Source organism: Coenobita brevimanus, chromosome 12 (assembly GCF_032717465.1).
Source record: "Coenobita brevimanus isolate Jiangsu-jjx chromosome 12, ASM3271746v2, whole genome shotgun sequence".
Classification (NCBI taxonomy): domain Eukaryota; kingdom Metazoa; phylum Arthropoda; class Malacostraca; order Decapoda; family Coenobitidae; genus Coenobita; species Coenobita brevimanus.
In genome coordinates, this window is record NC_136965.1 from 1767501 (window position 1) to 1790281 (window position 22781).

General features: G+C 44.5%; 1 protein-coding gene across 1 annotated transcript; it reads left to right on the forward strand.

Annotated features, from left to right (window-relative positions):
• Positions 1 to 9181: 9181 nt before the first annotated feature.
• Positions 9182 to 17822, forward strand: LOC145413666 (uncharacterized). Its single transcript, XM_080283326.1, has 5 exons — positions 9182 to 9470; positions 9949 to 10137; positions 15296 to 15422; positions 15893 to 15982; positions 16583 to 17822. The coding sequence occupies exons 1-5, from the start codon at positions 9182 to 9184 to the stop codon at positions 17820 to 17822; spliced, it is 1935 nt and encodes a 644-aa protein (XP_080139452.1).
• The last annotated feature ends 4959 nt before the right edge of the window (positions 17823 to 22781 follow it).

The window sequence follows — 22781 nt, forward strand, 5'->3', positions numbered from 1 at the left end:
GCCTCCCTAACACCTCTTCTTTATCGATTTATTTTGAGGTGAGGTGTGGTGAGGCGAGGTGAGACTGGGTGAAGTGAGGTGAGATAAAATGAGACGAGATGGGCTGACGTGAACTATGGTGGGAGGAAATGAGAAGGGTTGAGATTACATGAGGTTAAATGAGTTAAGACGAGATAAGAGGGATGAGATGAGATGATGTCAGGATGATATTGTTACTGAGTAGCCCTGGTCTGTCTGGTCGAGCAGACTCATCAACCGCAAGCAAACAACCGTCACTGCAGGGCCATCCCGTGCAATGAAATGAAGTTCCCTTGCGGTAGGGGAAGAGTAGAGGTTTGGTTGCAGATGGACGGCGCATTATACTCACAGCAGGGTCTATATCACTACATTATTGGTTATATGGTTACCTCCCAGCTTTATAAATGACTTCTTTGGTTTGGTATGGCCACCTTAAGTGAAAGAAGAGTGGTAAACAGTTACAGGAAGGATGGGAGCAATAGAAAAAGAGGAGGATAGGCAAAGAAAAAGAATGATAAAGGTGAAGGAAGAAGTAGGTAGCGCCACATCAAGTGAGTGGATTAGGTCAGGAGTGATGATGATGATGATGATGATGATGATGATGATGATGATGATGACAGTGAGAGTCGCGAGGTGAGACGAAGAAAACGTGATGATGATGATGATGATGATGATGATGACAGTGAGAGTCGCGAGATGAGACGAAGAAAACGTGATGATGATGATGATGATGATGATGATGATGACAGTGAGAGTCGCGAGGTGAGACGAAGAAAACGTGATGATGATGATGATGTTGATGATAGTGGGGGTTGTGACGTGAAGCGAGGTAGCACTTGGCATTACGTGAGGTGATTTGTCATTTGTCCAACCCATAGCACTTCCACCACGCACACTTTGATTTCACTGCATATTAGCATTGCACGAGCCTGTAGGCGGAGGATGGTACGCAAAGGAATATATGTGCACAATCCCACGGGCAATAAAGTCAGGTGCATGTAGAGTTGACACTAGTATATGGATTGATAAATAGATAGATGGACGGATGGATAGATAGATAATTATAGATAGACAGACAGATAGGTAGGGAGATAGATACGTAGGTAGACAGATAGATAGGTAGGTAGGTAGATAGATATATAGATGGATGGATGGATGGTTGGACAGAAAGATATTTAGATAGATAGACAGATACCCAGATAGGTAGACAGATAGATAGACAGGGATACAGATAGACTGATAATTAGACAGATGGATAGATGGATGGATGGATAGATGAATGGACAGATAAACAGACAGACTGACTGATAGACAGATAGATAGACAGACAGGGTATACATGAATCTGAAGGTATGTGTATGGGTGGAGTTATGTTAATTATAATACACTACTTCCTTCCCCACCCCATCCACCTCCCATGCCATAACGCAGCCACTCTGTATTAATAACCATGGCTGTCTGGGGGGCGCCACACACACACACACACACACACACACACACACACACACACACACACACACACACACACACACACACACACACACACACACACCTGAGAGAGACCGACGTTGGCAGGAGAGACAGTGTTCCCAGCTGGCTCCACTCACACTGCCATCCCATCAAACTGACCAAGGCAATAACAAACCCTATAACTTTAAGAGAAATGCCACTTGAAATAGGCAAGAGACGGTGGTGGTGGTGGTGAATGTAGAAGTAGTAGCAGAAGCAGAGTAGTAGTAGTAGTAGTAGTAGTAGTAGTTGCAGTAGTAGTAGTAGTAGTTGCAACCCCAGGCTCATCTGAACGTGAACCCAGTGGACTGAAGACCGAGTTTCCCCTTTTGCAAGCCACCATCCTCCTTGTAGGGGGATTAAGAGGGAGTTGAGGGACGTTTGTATAACCAGGCAGTGGAGCCACCCAGCTATATCGGTGCCACCACGTGAAGGCCTCCCTCTCCTGCACCCGAGATGGCTAGTGAAGGAGGAAAGATGACGCCACACCTCTATCAACGAGACAAGCCTGACGTAGTAAAGTAATTAATGTCACACTTGTTATCGGGAGTATATTATGGGTTGTTAGGAATGATATGGTGCCCAGGGTTGTTCGGGTTTATAGCTCTAGCGTCGCCAAACTATTTAGACCCGGGTTCGATCCCATTCAAAGGCAGACATTTAAGAGTGTGTAACAGTATCCTCACATGTTCGTACTCGGTCAGGATCCCTCAGTGAAATATACATTCTCTCTCGTTAAGAATCAGTGGCACCACAGAAAACTAATCTTTTCACATTCAGTACACATTCATTCACATACTCCGCCACACCAAACATTTTCCACATTCATTACACGTTCTTTCTTCTTAAAAAACGTTACCACCCCAACGAACTAAATTTCCACATTCAATACACATCCACTACAACTAAACACTATTTTTTTCATTCAACATACCTTCTGTCTCATCCACATACACTGCAGCCTCAGAGATATAATTTTTCACATTCAATACACATTCGCTCTCATTAGCAAACACTGCAACACCAACATAAATAATCTCCCACATTCACCACAGATTCTCTCACATTCACAAACTAACTGAAAATCCCACTAGATGAATGAAATCGTCTTGTAGCTTGAATAAAATGAGTAACAGGTCATCAGCGGAAGGGGTTACGTAATGTGTTGCTTCTGGTTTGCATTTCCTCGCCACCTGCTCCTTCCTCTGTCTCCCTCCCTCCTATCTTAATGGTAAATTCTTGAAGTTTTATGGGGGGTTTCCTTGTCAAATTCCTTCTGAGATTTTTGGCTGGGTTACAAGGCTGTGCATACCAGGAGAGGGAAAAATACCATAAGGAGTGATGCGAAGTATGCGTCTACCTATCCGTTTGTCTGTCTGTCTACATATCTATCCTTCTGTCTGTCCGTCTATCTATCTATGTACTTATCTATAGCCAGACACCTTAATCCCGTAAAGGGTGGCCACGAAACAAATCGCCTCCATGTCGCTCTGTCCCCTGCCATTTCTCTGCCCATCGCCTCCATGTCGCCCTGTCCCCTGCCATTTCGCTGCCTTCCCCTAAACTTACACTCCCGCCCCTCTCATATACCTCTCTACTCCATCACTCCCCCCTGCCATGTCGCTGCCGTCTCCCCCCCCCCCAACTTACATCTCCTTTTCATATGCCTCTCCATTCCTCCATCTCATCCTCGGTCTCCTCTTCATTCCGTCCAAATGATACTATACTATTTTTACTTTAACTTGGCCTAAAATTGCCATCTCTCCATCTTCACTGCTCAGTTGTAGCGACAGATTAGCAATAGAGTATGATCCCAGTCAAGAAGAAGTGCTATGGAAGGAATGAAGAGCCGTAGCTTTGTCTTTTTCTGCCACTGAGCTACGTGAAACAAGCCTGCAAAAGGACGAAAATCTGGGCCAAGTTAGAATAAAAGGAGTATAGTCACGAAGAAACATTGTCGTTTGTACACAATGCCTTGCTGTGCCAAAAAAAAAAAAAAATAAATAAATAAAATGATATATACCGTAGTTCTGGCGTACGAAAAAGACCAGAATTGATTGAAAACAGCGAATTTGTCTTAGGAAAAAATCTTACAGTAAAAAAAAATGAAAATGGGAGGAATATACCTTAAGTCACAATTTCAGAAGAAGGACAATTATTGGACTAAAATTCTGTCTTAACCCATTTTACGAGTCTTAATATCTATGTCTCTTTATCTATCTATCTATCTATCTATGAATTTAGTGCCTAATATGAATGTTATCCCTAGCAGGCAATTAAACACGTCAAACCTTAATATTACCACCTGGCATACGGCTCCTTAGTATGCATGACGCAGCGTGCATGACTGGAGAGAATGCATGTCAGAAATAACACCACATGACTTAGAGCTCTTCGTATGCATGACTCGGAACACGTCATGCATCAAGGGAGGTGTCATTATGTTTACAGCCCACATAATGACTAGGTGGCTCGGTTGGTTGGGTACTGACCTCATGTACTGGGGTATCTCTGACGTGGGTTCGAGTCTCACTAAGTGTCACTGGGTTTGTAGCTTGTATCTGACCTGTCCTCCTAACATCCCGAATTGCCCATCTTTCCACCCTGCCTTCTAGCGGCGCTACCCATCCTGAGTGGAGCCAAGCATCTGCGGCGTCCACCCCTGTGATCTGCTTACCCGAGATTATTTACCTTTGGTGTACCCGGCCATTAAGACAGCGAATGAGCAACAAGAACAACTCTGCACGTTACAGTTTATCATTCCCTTGCATCTATATATCGACAAAGACTGCATAAACCCAAGAGAATATTAAAGAGCAAGATGGACTGCGAAATAAGAGATGTTAAAATGCTTCCTGTGCAAACCAAAATACGACTCCCCATCCCACATGACCTGGCGACCACGGAAGAACAACAGAACGGGAGCCAGAGTTCTTGTTATGGTGGATTTATTTATGTTCAACCCCGGATTAATTTTAGAGGTGCAAATAAACACACACGCTTGCTGGTTAAGGAGGTGGAAGGGAGCCTGAAGGAGGGTGCCTGAAGGAGGGTGCCTGAAGGAGGGTGTCTGAAGAGGGGGTGCCTGAAGAGGGTGTCTGAAGGGGGGTGCCTGAATGAGGGGTGCCTGAAGGAGGGGTGCCTGAAGGAGGGTGCCTGAAGAGGGGGTGCCTGAAGGAGGGTGCCTGAAGGAGGGGTGCCTGAAGGGGGGTGCCTGAAGGAGTGGTGCCTGAAGGAGGGGTGCCTGAAGGAGGGTGCCTGAAGGAGGATGTCTGAAGGAGGGGTGCCTGAAGGAGGATGTCTGAAGGAGGGGTGCCTGAAGGAGTGGTGCCTGAAGAGGGGGTGCCTGAAGGAGGATGTCTGAAGGGGGGTGCCTGAAGGAGAGGTGCCTGAAGGAGGGGTGTCAGATGGAGGGTGTCTGAAGGAGTGGTGCCTGAAGAGGGGTGCCTGAAGAGGGGTGCCTGAAGGAGGGTGCCTGAAAGAGTGGTGCCTGAAGGAGGGTTGCCTGAAGGAGGGTTGCCTGAAGGAGGGAGCCTGAAGAGGGGGTGCCTGAAGGAGGGTGTCTGAAGGGGGGTGCCTGAAGGAGAGGTGCCTGAAGGAGGGGTGTCAGATGGAGGGTGTCTGAAGGAGTGGTGCCTGAAGAGGGGTGCCTGAAGGAGGGTGCCTGAAAGAGTGGTGCCTGAAGGAGGGTTGCCTGAAGGAGGGTTGCCTGAAGGAGGGGTGCCTGAAGGAGGATGTCTGAAGGAGGGGTGCCTGAAGGAGAGTGCCTGAAGGAGGGGTGCCTGAAGGAGGGGTGCCTGAAGGAGGGTGCCTGAAGGAGGGTGCCTGAGGGAGGGTTGCTTGAAGGAAAGGAGTGTGTGTGGTGTCTGGTGCTGCCAATGTTAACATCTACATATAACATTACCAAAAAAAAAAAAAAAAAAAAAAAAGGAAATATAAAGAGAGAGAGAGAGAGAGAGAGAGAGAGAGAGAGAGAGAGAGAAAATACAACTTAGGAGCAAAGAAGGTAAATAAAATGCAACAGAAATTCACTTAGATAAATACAGGTGCGAAAGACAAACCAGGTGGGAAAATTAATCTCACAACACCTGGACTACCTGTGTGTGTGTGTGTGTGTGTGTGTGTGTGTAAGAGGCAGGTGTGTGCAATTATGACAGTGCGTGAAGAAGGTATATGAGAAGGCAGGTGTGTGCAAGAGGAAGGTGTATGCAGCTATGTGGGTAGGTGAGGTAGGTATAAGGATGGGTAAGGCAGGGTTTAGGCAGGGTGGGTAAGGCAGGTACGAGACTAGTTAAGGTGACCTGAGGCAGGAAAAGTGAGGCAAGTATGAGGGTGGATGAGGCAGGTATAGGGATGAGTGAAGCAGGTGTGAGGGCGGTGGGTGAGGCAGGGTAAGTGAGGCAGGTGTGTGCAGGTGGGGATCACGCTGGGCCAGGTATGTACCCCACCTGGAGTTAAAAGCAAGGGCCATATGTAGTCCACTAGAAAGTAATTGTTGTGGCGTCGACTGCCCTACCTCACTGACAGTAATAAAGTTCCACAAAAGATATAAGTACGACACACACACACACACACACACACACACACACACACACACACACACACACACACACACACACACACACCGCCCGCAACTCTTAAAACTATATTCTTATCGCAAACCTAAAAACTGAACTCCACCTTAAATTTTAAACTCCACTCAAAATTCTCAAGTTTGAATTTCTCTCGCAGTCCTAATATTTGAATTCTTTTTGAACTTTAAATCTGAGCTCTTAAACCCTTAAAAACTGAATTCCTAGCCAGTGAAGCAAGTCTCCCTCTCTCATACCTCGACCCCCCACACTCACCCGCCCAAAATCCATCAAAAATAAAATCATATTGAGTTTCCGGGACGTCAGACGCGGGATAAGAGTAGCATATTGGCTGACACAATCTGATCGACGCGTCACTTCAAAGCAAACGCGACTGCTGACACACGCAAGCGCTGATATTGCCGTGAGGAGGACAGGTGTGTGTATATTATTGGGCCAAAACTAGTCAGCCAACGAAACAGCATCAGCATCAAAGAGACGGACGTGGGGACATGTTGCTCTGCGAAACTGCCGCGAATTTTGAAAAAGATATACTACTGGGTGATTCAACATTCTGAGACCCTTGAATAATTACACACACACACACACACACACACACACACACACACATACATTAACGAAAGTAAGGGCTGGACCTCACAAGAAGCAACACAAAACCATGGTCCTCTTCTCTCCCCTCCCAAACCTCTCCACCCCATCCCTCTCCACTCCTTAATCATCCCCCTACCCACCCAGACTCCCCCACTAACTCATACCCCATCCCCCACTCACCTACCCCACCCTCACACACCCTACTCTCCACTCCACATCACCACCAACCCCATCCCTCTCCTTCCCTACCCCTCAGTTTCATCCCTCCCCTAACCCCCTTCCCCTTCTCTCCACCATTACCCCACCTACCCGCAGCTCCAGCTCCACCCCTCACTCCCCTATCGCATCATCCCACCCCATTCCACCCCCAGCCGCCCCTCCCCGCCCCGCCCCATCCACCTGCTGGGGTAGAGGCGTGGGCTGCCCCGAGAAATTTAGCTGTCACGCCTGCTCGAGCGGATGGCGGGGACAGATAGTTAGAGAGGCACACTGAGACAAGTTCTTGTGATCAAAGTATTCGTGATAAAAATATTGATTTCTTTTATTCATTCCTCGTGATATTTAGCGGAAAGAATTTAGCAGCTTAAAAAAATGCGATCCTCTTCTAGTTAATCTTCCAAAACCTTCAAAATACAAAATATCCCTTTCTGTCTATCTCCTGTAATTTTTCTCTCTGTATTTTCAAACGATAAATTATTCTCTTCGACCCGAGAGGATTTCCATGAGCTGAATAATATCGTATGGCGGAAGGCAGAGTAAAAAATTCCGCCTGTGATGAGATATAAAGCCTTTGCTCCTTGGGCTGAGGTTGGTGGTGGTGGTGATGATGATGATGATGATGATGATGATGATGATGATGATGAACTAGTACCGCTTCAAGAGATCAACAACTGACACACAAGATGATGATGAATTAGTACCGTAACAAGAGACCAAGAATTAAACTCAACCAACCTAACCCAAAGTAGAGTCAGGGAGGACGTGGTGTGGTGTGGTGTGGTACTGTTGATGTGGTATGATGTGGCGTAGTGTTCTGGGCTGGACTGTGGTGTAGAGTGGTATGTATTGTGGTGTGGTGTAGTGTGTTCTGCTGCGGTGTGGTGTGGTGTGATGTGGCGTGAAAGGGAGGGTGCAAAGTTGACAGGGTAGTGTTCACGACTTCTAAAACGTATTGCACTGACAGAGATGCCTTTGTTATCCTCACTATTGGGTCATAAATCAGTGTGGGGATGCCAGAACCGGGATCTGTAAGACGGGAGGGAGTGGCCGGCAGTCTGTTGTCGTCGATATGATGTTGGGAAAGAGAGAAAGCCTGAAAAGAGAAGCCTGGAAAAGAGAATAAGACTGGAAAAGAGAAACCTGAAAGAGAGGACATGCCTGAAAGAGAGAAGCCAAAAAAACAGAATAAGCCTGAAAGAGAGAAGCCAGAAAGAGAGAAGCCAGAAAGAGAACATGCCTGAAAGAGAGGATAAGCCTGAAAGAGAGAAGCCAGAAAAAGAGAACATGCCTAAAAGAGAGAATAAGGCAGAAGAAGAGAAGTCTGAAAGAGAGAAGCCTGAAAGAGAGAGTAAACCAGAAAAAGAGAAGCCTGAAAAAGAGAATAATTTTGGTGAGACTGTACGCTTTTTTTTTTTTTTTTTTAAATTAACACCAAACGATTCTGTTCCCCGTCTGCACCATATCACCTACCGTAAAACTTTCCACAGCACTTCTTCGTGACTAGCATCATATTCTAGTGATAATTTATTGCTACCACCCAGCATTCAAGACGAGGAGATGACAATTTTAGAATGGTTACACCTGAAAGAGCATAGTCAAGTTGGTGCACCGTACAACCATCCACAATACTTCCCACGGCACTTCTTCGTGACTAGCATCATATTTTAGTGTTAATCCAACCCTACCACGCAGCAGTCAAGGCGCTCAGCTCTGACTTCATCCCTGACTCACATACTCGGGTTTTCAAAGACTCAAAATACCGCAAGTGACTCAAGGATGTGTGGCGATGATCATTCTCCCCAGCATCTGTCGCCTGTCACAGATATCTACAGCGAGAAGACAGGAATCCATTGCCAAAATTCAAAGACAGCGAGGTTCCTAGAAAATGCCTGTTGGTGTAATATTTCAAGAAGTTTGTTATCCACGTAAGAAGCAAGCCACAAAAGGACGAAAATCTGGGCCAAGTTAGAGTGAAAACGGTATTGTCAGTTCAGTGAGTCATGGCTGAGTTTATTCAATTTTTTTCATTTTTTCATGGGTAGATGGAGAGGATGGGTGGAGGAGAAATGGAAGAGGCTACTCAGGAACGTCAAACTGGTCACCACATCAGTTCAGGGAGCCAAAGGAGTATGAGTTTTCCTTCATTTTTTTTTTTTTTAGGTGGATGGAGAGGATGGGTGGAGGAGAGAAGAAATGGAAGTGGCTACTCAGTGACATCAAAGTGGTCACAACATCAGATTAGGGAGTCATAGATGCTTGAGTTTATTATTATTATTATTATCATTATTATTATTATTATTTCCAGGTGGGTGGAGAGGATGGGCGGGAGAGAGGAGACGTGGAACAAGCTAGTCAGAGGCATCAAACTCGCTATCACCTTCATCTTCAGTCACGTGGGTCTGTGTGCCATCGTCGCAGCATATACGGTAGCGGGGGCGTTCATTTTCAGAGCCCTGGAGCAAGAGCCAATGAACGGCCAAGATTACTACGACCCTGTGAGAAAACGCAATGCATGTGCGGTCGTTCTACAAAACATCACAGGTGAGAAACTATCTATCTATCTATCCATCTATCTATCTAGTTTTTGAGAGCTGATGCAAATGAACGTTCAAGATCCCCACGACCTTGTAACCAAACGGAATGCCTATGTGGTCTTCCTAGAAAAGAATCTGATTTTGAATCCTAAATAAAGAATCTAAATTTTCCTGCACCAACAGAATAGGTGCCTGGGAGGAAGTTTTAGGCCAAGTTAAAGTGAAAAGAGTGAATAAATTTTACGTTCAACCACGCAAGATGGGGACATGGCGGTTTTAGGATGGAGTGATGGCGATTTTAAGCAAAGTAAAAGATAGTGGTTTTAGGAAGGAGAGATGGCGATTTTAGGCAAAGTAAAAGATGGTGGTTTTAGGATGGAGAGATGGTAATTTTAGGCCACGTAAAAGAGGAGTCTGAATTTCCTTACACCCAGAGAACGCGCGACAGAGAGGGAAAGGGTAACTGAATTTCCCTGCATCAACAGAACGCGTGGCAGAGATCTCCAACGCAAGCAAGTGGTACAGAGACGTGATGGCACAGTTAGAGGAGTTTGAGAGGGAGTTGGTGGAGGCTGTGGGTAACCAGGTGTACAATCAGACGGATGACAAGCTGAGAGAGAGGTGGAATATCATCGGATCACTTTTTTATTGCGTCACTGTTATTACTACTATAGGTAAGTTGTTGCTACTACTACTGCTACTGCTGCTGCTACTACTACTACTACTACTTCTATTATCATCATCGTTATCATTATCATCATGAGGGAACGGGTGCATAGACTTGAAAGGAGGAAATAGAGAGAGAGAGAGAAGGGGATAGAGGCAGGGAAAGAAAGAGAGATGGAGAGGAGAGAGGGGTGAGGAAAGAAACAGAGAGGGAAGGAGAGAGGGGCGAGGAAAGAAAGAGAGAAGGAGAGAGGGGTGAGGAAAGAAAGAAAGGGAGAGATGGAGAGAAAGGCAAGAAGTGAACGAGGGAGGGAGAGTAGGAGAGAGGGACGAGGAAAGAAAGAGAGAGGGAAAGAAGGAGAGAGGGGCGAAGAAAGAAAGAGAGAGGGAAAGGAGAGAGGGGCAAAGAAAGAAAGAGAGAAGGAGAGAAAGAGAGAGCAAGAGGAGACAGAGGCAAGGAGAGAAAGAGAGAGCCGGGGGGGGGGATAGGTAAACAAACACACGTGGTGTCTGTGGAGCTGGTCTGTTTACACAAGGGGGGTACCACGTGGGAGAGAGAGAGAGAGAGAGAGAGAGAGAGAGAGAAAGTGCCCTTGTGAGTCCGCAGGCTGATGTCAATGCATGTGTGTGTGTGTGTGTGTGTGTGTGTGTGTGTGTGTGTGTGTGTGTGTGTGTGTGTGTGTGTGTGTGTGTGTGTGTGTGTGTGTGTGTGTGTGTGTGTGTGTGTGTGTGTGTGTGTGTGTGTGTGTGTGTGTGTGTGTAATTGTCTTGTACCAGCATCCACCCATAGAGGAAGTACCCAGACCAGGTGAGTTATAAACGATGTAAACAATGGCTGTGACTTCCTAACCCTCCATCCCCTCCTTCTTCCTTCACACTCCTTCCCTCCTCTCCATCATCCCTCCCTCCTTCCTCCTCTCCATCACCCCTCCCTCCTTCCTCCTCTCTTTTATCCCTCCCTCCTTCCTCCTGTCCTTCACCCCTCCCTTCTCTTTTCACTACCTTTTTCTCCTTTCTCCCTCCCTCACACACTCCCACCATTTTTCTCTCCCTCTCCCTCTCCCTTCCTTCTTCCTTCTCTTCTATTTTCTCACTTCTCTCTCGCTCACATACTCCTTCCCCCTTTCCCTCCTTCTGCGTCACCTCTCCCTTCTTCCTTCCCTAATATTTTCTCTACCTTCTTCACACACTCCTTTCTTGTTTCTTTCCTTTCCCTCATTCCTTCCTTCCTCCTTCTCTTACATCCTTCCTTATCTCCCTCCATCCTCCTCTCCCTCATCCCTCCCTTTTTCCTTCACTTACACTCCCTTTCTTCTTCCTTCTCCTTCCTCCTCCCCACCTCCTATGTACTTCCTCCTTCCTTCTACTTCTTCACTTCCCTCATCCCTCTCTCTACTCCCTCCTCTTCTTCCTTCCTTCTTGACTCCCTCATTCACCACCTCCTCTCTCCCTCCTTCTTCCTGCTTCCTTCCTCACCTCTCTCTCTCTCTCTCTCTCTTACTCCTCTATGCTGTTCTTTATTTTCACTCTCTTCTCTTTCTCTCTTAAATTTTCCACTCTCTTTCTCCTCTCACTTATCTCTCTCTCACATCATCTCTCTTTTTGTCACCATTTCTTCACTCTCACTTTATCTTACTCATTATTTTCACACTTTCTCTCTCTGTATCTCTTTTTTCTCTCGATTTCCTCTCTTTTTCCATAGACTCTTCTCTCTCTCTCTCTCTCTCTCTCTCTCTCTTTGACTTTACCTGTTTTTCTCTCCTCCCTTTTTTCTCCCTTCATTTCTTCCTCCCTTCTCATTCTCTCCCCCTCCTTTCTTCCTTCGAGAGAGAGAGAGAGAGAGAGAGAGAGAGAGAGAGAAGGGGAGGGGAGGATGAAAAGAAGAGGAGGGGAGCGAGAACAGATGAGAAACGAGAGGAGGAGAGAGAGAAGGGAAGGAGAGGGAAGAGGGAGGAGGAGGGGTTGAGAAGGAGAGAAGGGAAGGGGGAGGGAAGGTAAAAAGGGGAGATAAGGAGGGGAAAAGGTCTCTGATTATTTATGATCTTTCAGAACTATTTTTACTGAGAGGGTAGCCAAGACGAGTGAGAGGCAGGCAGTACACGCTACCCTGCCTACCTGCCTGCCTCATCCTGCCTCACTCACACGTCACCCTACCTCACCCTGCCTCACGTTGTCTCACTCACACGTCACTACCTCACCCTGCCGCACTCACACGTCACGCTGCCGCACCCTGCCTCACACATCACCCTGCCTACATACCTGCCTAACCTTACCTCACTCTGCCTCACGCACCCCATGTCAGACATCTGCTTTACACCTCCAACGTGATGTGTGTGTGTGTGTGTGTGTGTGTGTGTGTGTGTGTGTGTGTGTGTGTGTGTGTGTGTGTGTGTGTGTGTGTGTGTGTGTGTGTGTGTGTGTGTGTTTTATATTGTGCTAGCTCAAGATTTAATCCAACTCTAGGGAAACGCCTCGTAATGACGTGGCTAATAGAACATACTCAGCACATAAATCTGGGGAAAAATAATTTGAGACCCGCAGTGAAAGATCAAAGAGTGGAGATTAAGAGAGAGGGGAGAATATTCCAGCTAATGTGTGGGAAATATTTAACTTGGGCAATATTTATCACAAGTAATATTTTTGTTGGTATGGTCTTGTAGTTAGTCTGAAGTTGTATGTCGAAAGAGGTATCATTTGAACTTTAAGAGCTGTTTGTAGGTATTATATTGCACACTGTCTCCCTCCTCTCCTCTCTCTCTCTCTCTCTCCCTGTCTCTCTTTCTCTCTCCCTCTCCCTCTGGTGGAAATTAACTACCATCAACATTTTACGTCGACGGAAACTTGCTACGATAATACTGTACACTCCCGTCTCCCTCCCCCACCATTTTTCTCCCAGCTCTCTCTCCCAGTATTTCTCTCTCTCTCCCCCTCTGTCACTGTTTCTCTCCCTCATCCCCTCCCTCATCAGTTCTCTCCCCTACCCTCCTCCCTCATTATTCCATCAGATTCATGGAGTTAACCTTTTCAAAACAATGGCGTCTTTTTCAATCTTCGTCGTCGTCACAACCTCTGGCTCAAGTGAACGTGAATGAATCTGACTACAGGATCAAGTTTCCCTCTTCCTGCAGCTCACCACTAAAATAAATCGCTAAGGAAGAGTTGCTACGAGTTCTCCTGCGGTATTTAGAAGTCTTTGCCTGTCGGTGTGAGGGCTTTGGCGGCAACACAAAGAGGCGGGCACCCCGACACCCGCCGTAAACACTTTGAAATGTTGCACTCGTGTTACACCCTCACCTCCTCTCTCACACCGACGCCACCCCAACTAGATACTCCCCGTGTTATAAGTGCCGGCGCCAATTTTTTATCAGATTTTTGCCAGACTTGGTGGAGGGGTTGAGAGGAAGCCAGAGAGTAAACCCCCCCATTTTTTAAAACAGTAGATAAAGGTAAAGGTCGCAGAACAAAGTCAATTTAAACTGTTTTCATCCGATTTGGCCTAAACTTTGTGGAAGCTGAGGATAAATCAGGAACAAATGCATCGATTTTGAGAATAGTTCCGTCAAAGTTTAACGACACGGGGCAAAGTCATCTAAAACAGTTTTGATTCGATTTCACCCAAACTTAGGGCAGTGTTAAGGGTCAGGCAAGAAAACAATTAAATTTTTAGAACAATCAGCCAAAGATCAAGGTCACAGTTAGTGGTCACAGGTCAAGGTCGCTGGGAAACCGTCTTGACCTAATTTGAACGAAAGTTGGTGGTAGGGTGAAGGGTCAGGCAAGAATGAAGTACTGTTTGCTGCATGATGGTCCTTCTCGCTTTTTCCTGCCGGCTTTGACTGGAGGGTTTGGTTGATGGGGGTGGGGGTCTGTTTACTTTACTATCCTTGTCTTTAACTCACCGAATCAGATATCATAGTCTTCTTTGTAACGAATATCCAGTGAAGAATATTAGTTTTTTGCTGTATGCTATTCTTTATATTCCTTTGCAGTACTATTTCTCACACACCTTACGCTACCCTACCCTGCCCTTCCCCTCCTTACTCTACACTACATTATTCAACCCTAACCTGCCTTTTGCTTACCCTACCCTAACCTTACCCCATCCCATCCCACTCTACCCTACCCTACCATAACCTACCCCACCCTACCCTACTCTACCTTACCCTGCACTACCCTACTCTTACCCATCTTACCCTATTTTCTCCCATCTTACCTTACTTTCTCACCCACTCCATTTTACCTTACCCTACTCTACCTTTCCCTGCCTCTCAACTGCCCAAACCTACTTCACTGCTGCTCACCTACCCTACCCTACCCTCTTCTGCCCTACCTTACCCAAACCTACCCTGCCTCTCAGACACTATCCTACCCCACCCTGCTCTTCACTCACCTTATCCTATTCTAACCTGCCTCGTGCACACATTACTCGTATCCTACCCCCCTCTCCTGACTTACCCATCCTACCCTACCCTACTCTCACACACTCTACCCTAACCCTACCCTACCCAATTCTACCCTACCTAACTCTGCCCTATTTAAGCCATAATACTTACCCTATCCCATCACCACAGCCAATCAAAATCTAGCCAAACAGCGTTCTTCATGAATCCCAAACAAACATCAATCCCACACAAGCTGACCATCCCAAAGACACGCGATTTCACTCACTCAGACGAGAATGTGATCGTCTCATACACTTCACTCTCACAACACACTAAGCCCTCACACTAATAGTCCCCTCACACTTCATTCACCTCACTCTTGGAACACAGACAAATCTTCAACATAGCCTCGATAAAGATCTCTGGGAGCGCCCTGCTGAAGTGGGCAGTTTCTTACATGTCCACAGCGACAACAGGCCTACCACTCCACCCTGCCCTGCCGCCCAACCCCGCCCTATCCTACCACCCAACCTTACTCTACCTTAATACACAACCCCACCCTACCCTACCACCTTACCTTACCCTGTCCTACCACCCAACCATACGCTACCCAACCACACAACCAAACCCTATCCCACCACCTTATTGACCTATCCTACCTAGCCAAACCATTCTCTCATACACCACTGTGCTACTTGACCCTCTAACCTACTCCAACACACCTTACCTCCAGCAACCCCGTCACTCCACCGACTAAGCCACTCTCCCCCCCCACCTCCAACAGGGTACGGCAACGTGTCACCCAGCACAGATAACGGGAAGATGGTCACTATAGCCTACGCCATCTTGGGCATCCCACTCATGTTGCTCTGCCTCACCAACATCGGAGACTCCATGGCCACGTCTTTCAGGTAAATACGGTGTCACGTGAGCAATATTTATGGTAACTTTTCCCTGGTAATTCTCTTGGTAACATCTTCCTGACAACCTTAAAGAAAATTATGCCACATGGGCCTTTGCAGTCAGAGTTGTCATGAAAAAACACTAACTCACACACACACACACACACACACACACACACACACACACACACACACACACACGCCTTAGCAATTAAGTTGTGGGTGCGGCTCAGTTCTAGCAGCAGCAGTAGTAGTAGTTCTTGCAGCCACAGGTTCGTCTGAAATGTGAACCCTGTGGACTGCAGGCTGAAGCTGACCCTCTCCTGCAGTCCACCATCCTCTGGGTAGTGGAGATGAGTTGTTATATCAGTGCCACCACATGAAGGCGTACCTCTCCAGCATCAAGCACAGTTTAATCAAGAAAAAAAAATGACCATGTATTATATTAACTGGGTAAAGTACAATATGTGTTATTTCAGGTTTATGTACCGGCGTGTGTGTTGTGTGTGCTGTCGGGGGAAAGAGGAGGAGGAGGAGAACACAACACCATTATCTCCGCAGAACACCAGGTAAGCTCTCTCTCTCCCTCCCTCCCTCAATCCCTCTCTCTCTCTCTCTCTCTCTCTCTCTCTCTCTCTCTCTCTCTCTCTCTCGTCCATATCAAAGAGTTCATAAACTTAAAAAAAAATGAATTGTGAAACGGATGAATGATGGGACACGAGCCTGACTCAATCTCGCAAAAGTTCAAGTGGGTAAGAACATTTCCCCATGATGCCATCCCACGTCAGTTTCCCATCCCCATTCCCACACCGGTAACGCTTAAGCAGTGCCATTTTGAAAGGATGTTTGGACAACGTGAGTAGTGAGCTTTAACTTTCACAGAACTATACTCATTTTACATTAACTTGACCCATTTTTTTCATTTTGTAGCTTATTCCACGTAGCTCAGTGACTGAAAAAGACGACTACAGCTCTACATCTCCACAGCACTTCTTCATGACTAGCATCATTTTCCAGAATTAATCTATTGCTACAACTCAGCATTCAAGATGGAAGGACAGCAGTTTTAGGCCAAATTAGAGTAAAATGGGTATAGAAGAGCAACATAATGCTCTAGTATCTATTTGCATATTTTACTTAATATCCTTCTTCATTTTTTCTCTCCGCAGTGAATCAGGAGAGCCCCCACCTCCTGCCCCCTACACTCCACCACCCAAGTACAAACCCAGCAGAAGAAACATGCTCATTTCACCACCAATATCAGCCACCATACACAGAGGCTCCGACAACCCATTTAAGCTTGCCGATTCAGATAAGGCGAGTACGTCATCAAAGGTATCTACGCCAAAACCTCGCCCTGTCAATGTACATCTCAGTTTACAGGATATTGAAGCCAACCGAATCGTGGCCGAGTGTGCTGCATATACCAGAACTCCAGTACCAGGTGTAACGATGCCTCAACAACATTCCCTCAACGACTGCCACGACTATGATATGGTCACAACTAATAACTGGTTGTCGCCTCCTGTAACAACCCATCAGAGCCCACAGCCATCAGTGCCTTCATCCCCACTGAGTAAAGAGGCCCCTGCAGACTGGACAATGCCAAAAGAAAATGGTGGTCCACATATAGTAATAGAGGAACATTTAGACCATTCCCCCTCTAATTCATCCACAAGGCCAGGGTCACCAGCCTTCACACTCTCCACACATCATGCATCCAACACTTCCTTAGCTGTAAGCAGTAGTGTGAGTCGACCTTGGCCCCCATCAACCACCGGAACACTAATGCCTCAAGCACACGTGGATGATATGGATGATTGCCCTCCGCCTCAACTGGGAGTCAGACCTCCACATTCTCCAGGCAAGACGTTAGTGGTTTATAATACCCTTTCTGGTGATGCCCTGTTAGAACAAAGCAAAGTGGCACGCAAAATGGCGCTCATGAATAAAACTGGATTAGGCCAGGCGCACCAAGATGTAACTACTGTGTTCACTGACCCAATATCTGGACAGGCTATTGATGGAGACATGCTCGGCTTAAGTTACCGCCCCATTCCCCCCGACACCTCAGACGATGACAACCGAGTCCCTATACCAATAGTTCTCACATTTGTTGCTTCCTATATCGGAATTGGTGCCCTGTTGTTCTGTTGGCTTGAAGACTGGACTCTCCTCGATGCCGGATATTTCTGTTTCATTACTCTATCCACTATTGGGTTTGGAGATTTCGTGCCGGGCAAGTCACTAGGTTATGAAACAACGGAAGCTCAAATTAAACTCGTAATTGGATCTCTGTATCTGATGCTTGGTTTGGCTGTTCTTGCCATGTCCTTCAATCTTGTACAGGAAGAGGTAGTTCTTAAGTGTAAAGCTTTTGCCCTATGGATTGGATTAATGAAGGAATAAGTTGCAAATAACTGTAGATGTATAGTGAAAATTCAGTATTAATTAAAACCCAAAGAATTACAAACGTTCCTGAAGTAGTTTCTTAAAATTTCAAGTCACTATATCAGACGAAATAATCTAAAATGTACTGCAATATTTATGTGGCTATACAGACAACTTAAAATTCAGCACTTAAATATCTAGACTGAAATACTGCTCAATTAAGTCAATATGGATTTCATTCGTTCCATTAAATATTTCCAGCTGTACTATATTTCCAAACTCAAGGACTTTGGCTGTGATAATTTTCAAGCTTGGTTTTTGCCTTCCTGCTTCATGTTTGTTACAATTTAGATTTTTCAATAGGTACAGAATATACAATACTCATCCATTTATATGGAAATGAGTATACACGTATTTTTGTTCATAGAAGGAAAAGACACTGGGTATGTGAAAAAACTGAGGAGAGTTGTCATTGAGACTAGATGAAACTCATTCTGAAGGGAGGGGAGGGGGGAGAAGAGGCATGACTGACAGCAAGAGATGCATATAAGGACACACACCCAGGAATGTTTAGTCAAGGCAATCCCCAGTTGGAGAGTTCCACTAGTAGCACAACGGCTTTAGCATTTTACTCATAAACTGATTATCACTATGAGGCTTTCAGATACACTAGCTGATATAACTTACCTGTAGAGAAAATAAAGAGAATCAATTTATACAGCAGTGTTCAGTATCTATTTGTGAAAACTATCCATTATGCTTTTCACACACACAAAATAAGCACAAATTAATGGTTTCTGGCATAGTACTTACCTTACTTCCAGTAAAATTTTAGTTGATTTATCTATAGCCAATTGCCTTAATCCTGTACTGGATGGCCACAAACAAATCACCTTCACGTCGCCCTGTCCTCTGCCATCAGACCACCCTCTCTCCAATGCATGTCCCCTCTCTCATATATGTCTCCACTCCATCTCCCTTTCCCCTCACCCTTTCCATCTCACTCACATACACTCTTCTAGTCAGCTTCTCATTGTCCAGCATCTCCACGTGACCAAATCCTCTTTGAGTATCATAAAATTGGTGAAAAATACTAATAACAATACCCTCCACTGACTTTGTCGGGGAAGGAGACAAAGAAAAAAATGTATTAAGCCATACCTCTTGTAGGTTGACCATACTTCCGCATCATGATTGTTTAGATGTAGCACAGATATTGCTAGTCACATACATGGTATCTTGCTTCCTCTTACAGGGGTTGACTGAAACAGCTACACTGTACCTGGTAAATGACAAAGCACAGTCAAGTTATACTCCTCATCACTGTGCATGTACTGGTGAACAGAATCATCATAACAGAACCAATAATGCAGTATCTGAACTTTCACAAACATACAGCACTTACCATACATTCAGTGGAGACTAAGTCAGGCTTCTTGGGTGAGAATTAAATCTGATAATATATTACACTACAATCTGATGTCCAGTAAAACCATGAAAATCTAAGAAACTACACAGTTAAGGATGTGATCAAGGGCAAAACAATACAGCACATAAGGACAAAAAGAAATGTGTATGCTCATAAACCCCTTCACTCCAATTCCATATTCTCACTTAAATTTTGCCATTTTCACTTCCTTTTGTTTTGCACAAACATGCATGCATGTGTCAGCCTTAGTCTCCTACTGGTGGCTCTCCATGCTGCTCAATCTCTAGCATCCTCCTTATTCAGTCCCTTACCCCTGACCTCGTCCCAGGTCTTTTTCGGTCTGCCTCTCACAACCCTATCCTCAACACTTGCAACTCTCACCCTCTGCACCCAGTTGGCATCCTCCATTCTCTCCATGTGCACAAACCATCTCAATTTACCCCTTCTCATCACAATACCAACTCATTCATGGTCTATCCAACCTCTCAACTCTCCACTCACAATCCTAAGCCCCCCTAGGCCTGCCATTTAAGGATGCACTACACATCCATCTCATCATCATCATCATCTTTGTATGTTTGAGTCTACAAATACAGGATGATGCAAAATGTGTGAAAATCTAACTGAATATTACACTCAGTACACTGACAAAAGTACAGTACAGTACTAATGGTTCTCTATTTAAGGCCTGAGTGGCTAATTCTCTTAGATTCTGAGGGTCAGGTGATTCTTAAGGTGTCTGGCAATTTTGACTCCATCATCCATAATACACATTAAACCCTTCCTCATCCCCTCCATCCTCCTTACATGGTCCTGCCCATCCTTCCTCACACAAATCATCACTATGTTGCACTGCCAAGTGTAAGCTAGCATGGTGCATATGACTGCACTTCATATTATATTTAATGATATGGCAGACTCCATAGATATTCTGTATGTATACAACCTTCAATGGGAGAAAGTTCATACAAGGAAAATGAGTATGATAACCCTGATAGAATTAATATGACACATAAATCAACAGAAAGTCTGTGATAGTACATCTAGTCAGAGTTACAGATCTATGTCAGATAAATGAATCCCATAGATTACTAGTGCACAAATGTTCTGATGTAACTAAGTGGTAAAATAGTGTAAATAATTCTTATACTGTACCCAGTTCCATCTAACTAAATATTACACTCAGTACACTGACAAAAGTACAGTGCAGTACTAATGGTTCTCTATTTAAGGCCTGAGTGGCTAATTCTCTTAGATTCTGAGGGTCAGGTGATTCTTAAGGTGTCTGGCAATTTTGACTCCATCATCCATAATACACATTAAACCCTTCCTCATCCCCTCCATCCTCCTTACATGGTCCTGCCCATCCTTCCTCACACAAATCATCACTATGTTGCACTGCCAAGTGTAAGCTAGCATGGTGCATATGACTGCACTTCATATTATATTTAATGATATGGCAGACTCCATAGATATTCTGTATGTATACAACCTTCAATGGGAGAAAGTTCATACAAGGAAAATGAGTATGATAACCCTGATAGAATTAATATGACACATAAATCAATAGAAAGTCTGTGATAGTACATCTAGTCAGAGTTACAGATCTATGTCAGATAAATGAATCCCATAGATTACTAGTGCACAAATGCTCTGATGTAACTAAGTGGTAAAATAGTGTAAATAATTCTTATACTGTACCCAGTTCCATGTTGTATGTACAATACAACATACTATATGTTAGGTTAAATTAAATTTATAAATCAGTTTGTCATACTGAAGTGTTATTTACCTACAGTATTTTACAGTACAGTTGGTATATTTTCATCTTACAAAACTGGGCCATTCCCACAGCTTGAAAATGAAGTCATGGTCGCATGAATTTGATTAGCCTTACTTATTAGGTAGGAACAAGTCTCCTTGGTTACAAGGCAAATCTATACTCCAGTCTGACTACACCTGGCCATCAACTGAGCTGAATGAGGTTACAGATCTTTGTCTGATGAAACTAAAAAGATTATAGTTACACACATCCTGAGAAACATTGGACCCACTACTGGCATGCCTCTGAATCAATTCCAGTTCTAATAGGACTTGACACATCACGACAGTATATAATCCCTTCAGTCTTCGTATGTCATCTATATTTCATTCTTCCTGCTGCTACAATACTTTGTTCGGCATAAGTAAGATATCTTGTAATGAAAGGGGTTAATTAAGAATGTATATTGAACCCCTCCAGTCTGAAAAAGTTCATCCTAAGGTGAAAAGAATTGTCTGGTGATAGCAAGAAAAATGGAAATACATAATCAGACTGAAGTGGTTAATTAGTTCATACTCTGATGATGACGACCATGATGATGATGATGACAATGACAGTGATGATGATGATGATGATGATGTAATTTAACATTTTCTCTGATGATGTGTGAGTGAATGAATATTGTGCGTTCATGATAGATGCTGAGAATGTAATGTGAATATTGAAGCCTGCGATACTGTAATGAATGATGTGTTTATTGCATGGGCTGTTTATTATGATTTCCCTAAATTTTCCTTTCACTGTGTTCTGAACTCTACCCCTCCTTATCCTTAGTTGGGAAGAAAGGTCAAGATGATGATGATGATGATGATGATGATGATGATGATGATGATGATACTGTAAATGTTTCTCTGGGACCTAAAAGTTTAATCTATTGTTCACATAGTTCGCCTTTCATTTTTTTTACTGTGTTCTGTGCCAAGTCTGTGTTTTGTACTCATAACTGTCACCTTATTCAGCAAGTTGTAGCATTTCCCTAGTAAAGAAGAGTTGGTTTTCTTGCTACATTATTCAGAATGTCACTCACATTACCAATGCTTTTTTTAAAACCGTCATACCATTCTCTCAATATCAGATTTGATCCTACGAACTGCATCTCTAGGTCATAGGTAAAGTGAACTCAGTTTGCACTGTTGTACTCTGAAAATGGTGTTGGTTCACAGGCAATTATGCAGGCTGCATGTTATTTGCAAGTAACCTTGTAATAAGGTGTCCCTATGACATTTTACTGCAGAATGGTTCAGTGGATTGGAGTGTATGCTACAGCATTGACCAAGGGATAGAGTGTTCAGGCACACCCAAAGACCATTGGCTGTTTTCGGAAAGGGCATCCAGTCACAAAGTGCTACAGTAAAAGTCCTCTACAGAGGAACAGTGCTATAGCCTCCCAAGAGTATATGGCATAAAATCAGGGGAAAAAAAAAATACTGTGATTAATCTGCTTTCTGATGCTTATGGTACATAGGTTTATTTCTGTGCATGGTTTAACTGAGGTTATAAAAAAAAAAGTTTTATGATGTGTCCTTTCTTGAGGGTATAAAAAAATTATCGTTTTTTATTTTATTTTTTATTGAACCGTAACAAAACAAGTTTGAAGAAAATGATCACATTATTCCTTCGTTAACTTGACAACTACACCGGACAATAAAAAAATGGCAATATTCATAGCCTATTATCGTTACTCAGAAAAATGAAAGATATATAAAACAGGTAATGCAAGTTTCTG

Bases quoted from the DNA above. Each gene is read 5' to 3' on its own strand.
- LOC145413666 (XM_080283326.1), top strand. From the start codon at position 9,182: ATGCTTGAGTTTATTATTATTATTATTATCATTATTATTATTATTATT. The intron at 9,471-9,948 runs GTGAGAAACTAT...CTGCATCAACAG, and splicing joins CGTTCTACAAAACATCACAG to AACGCGTGGCAGAGATCTCC. The intron at 15,423-15,892 runs GTAAATACGGTG...GTGTTATTTCAG, and splicing joins TCCATGGCCACGTCTTTCAG to GTTTATGTACCGGCGTGTGT.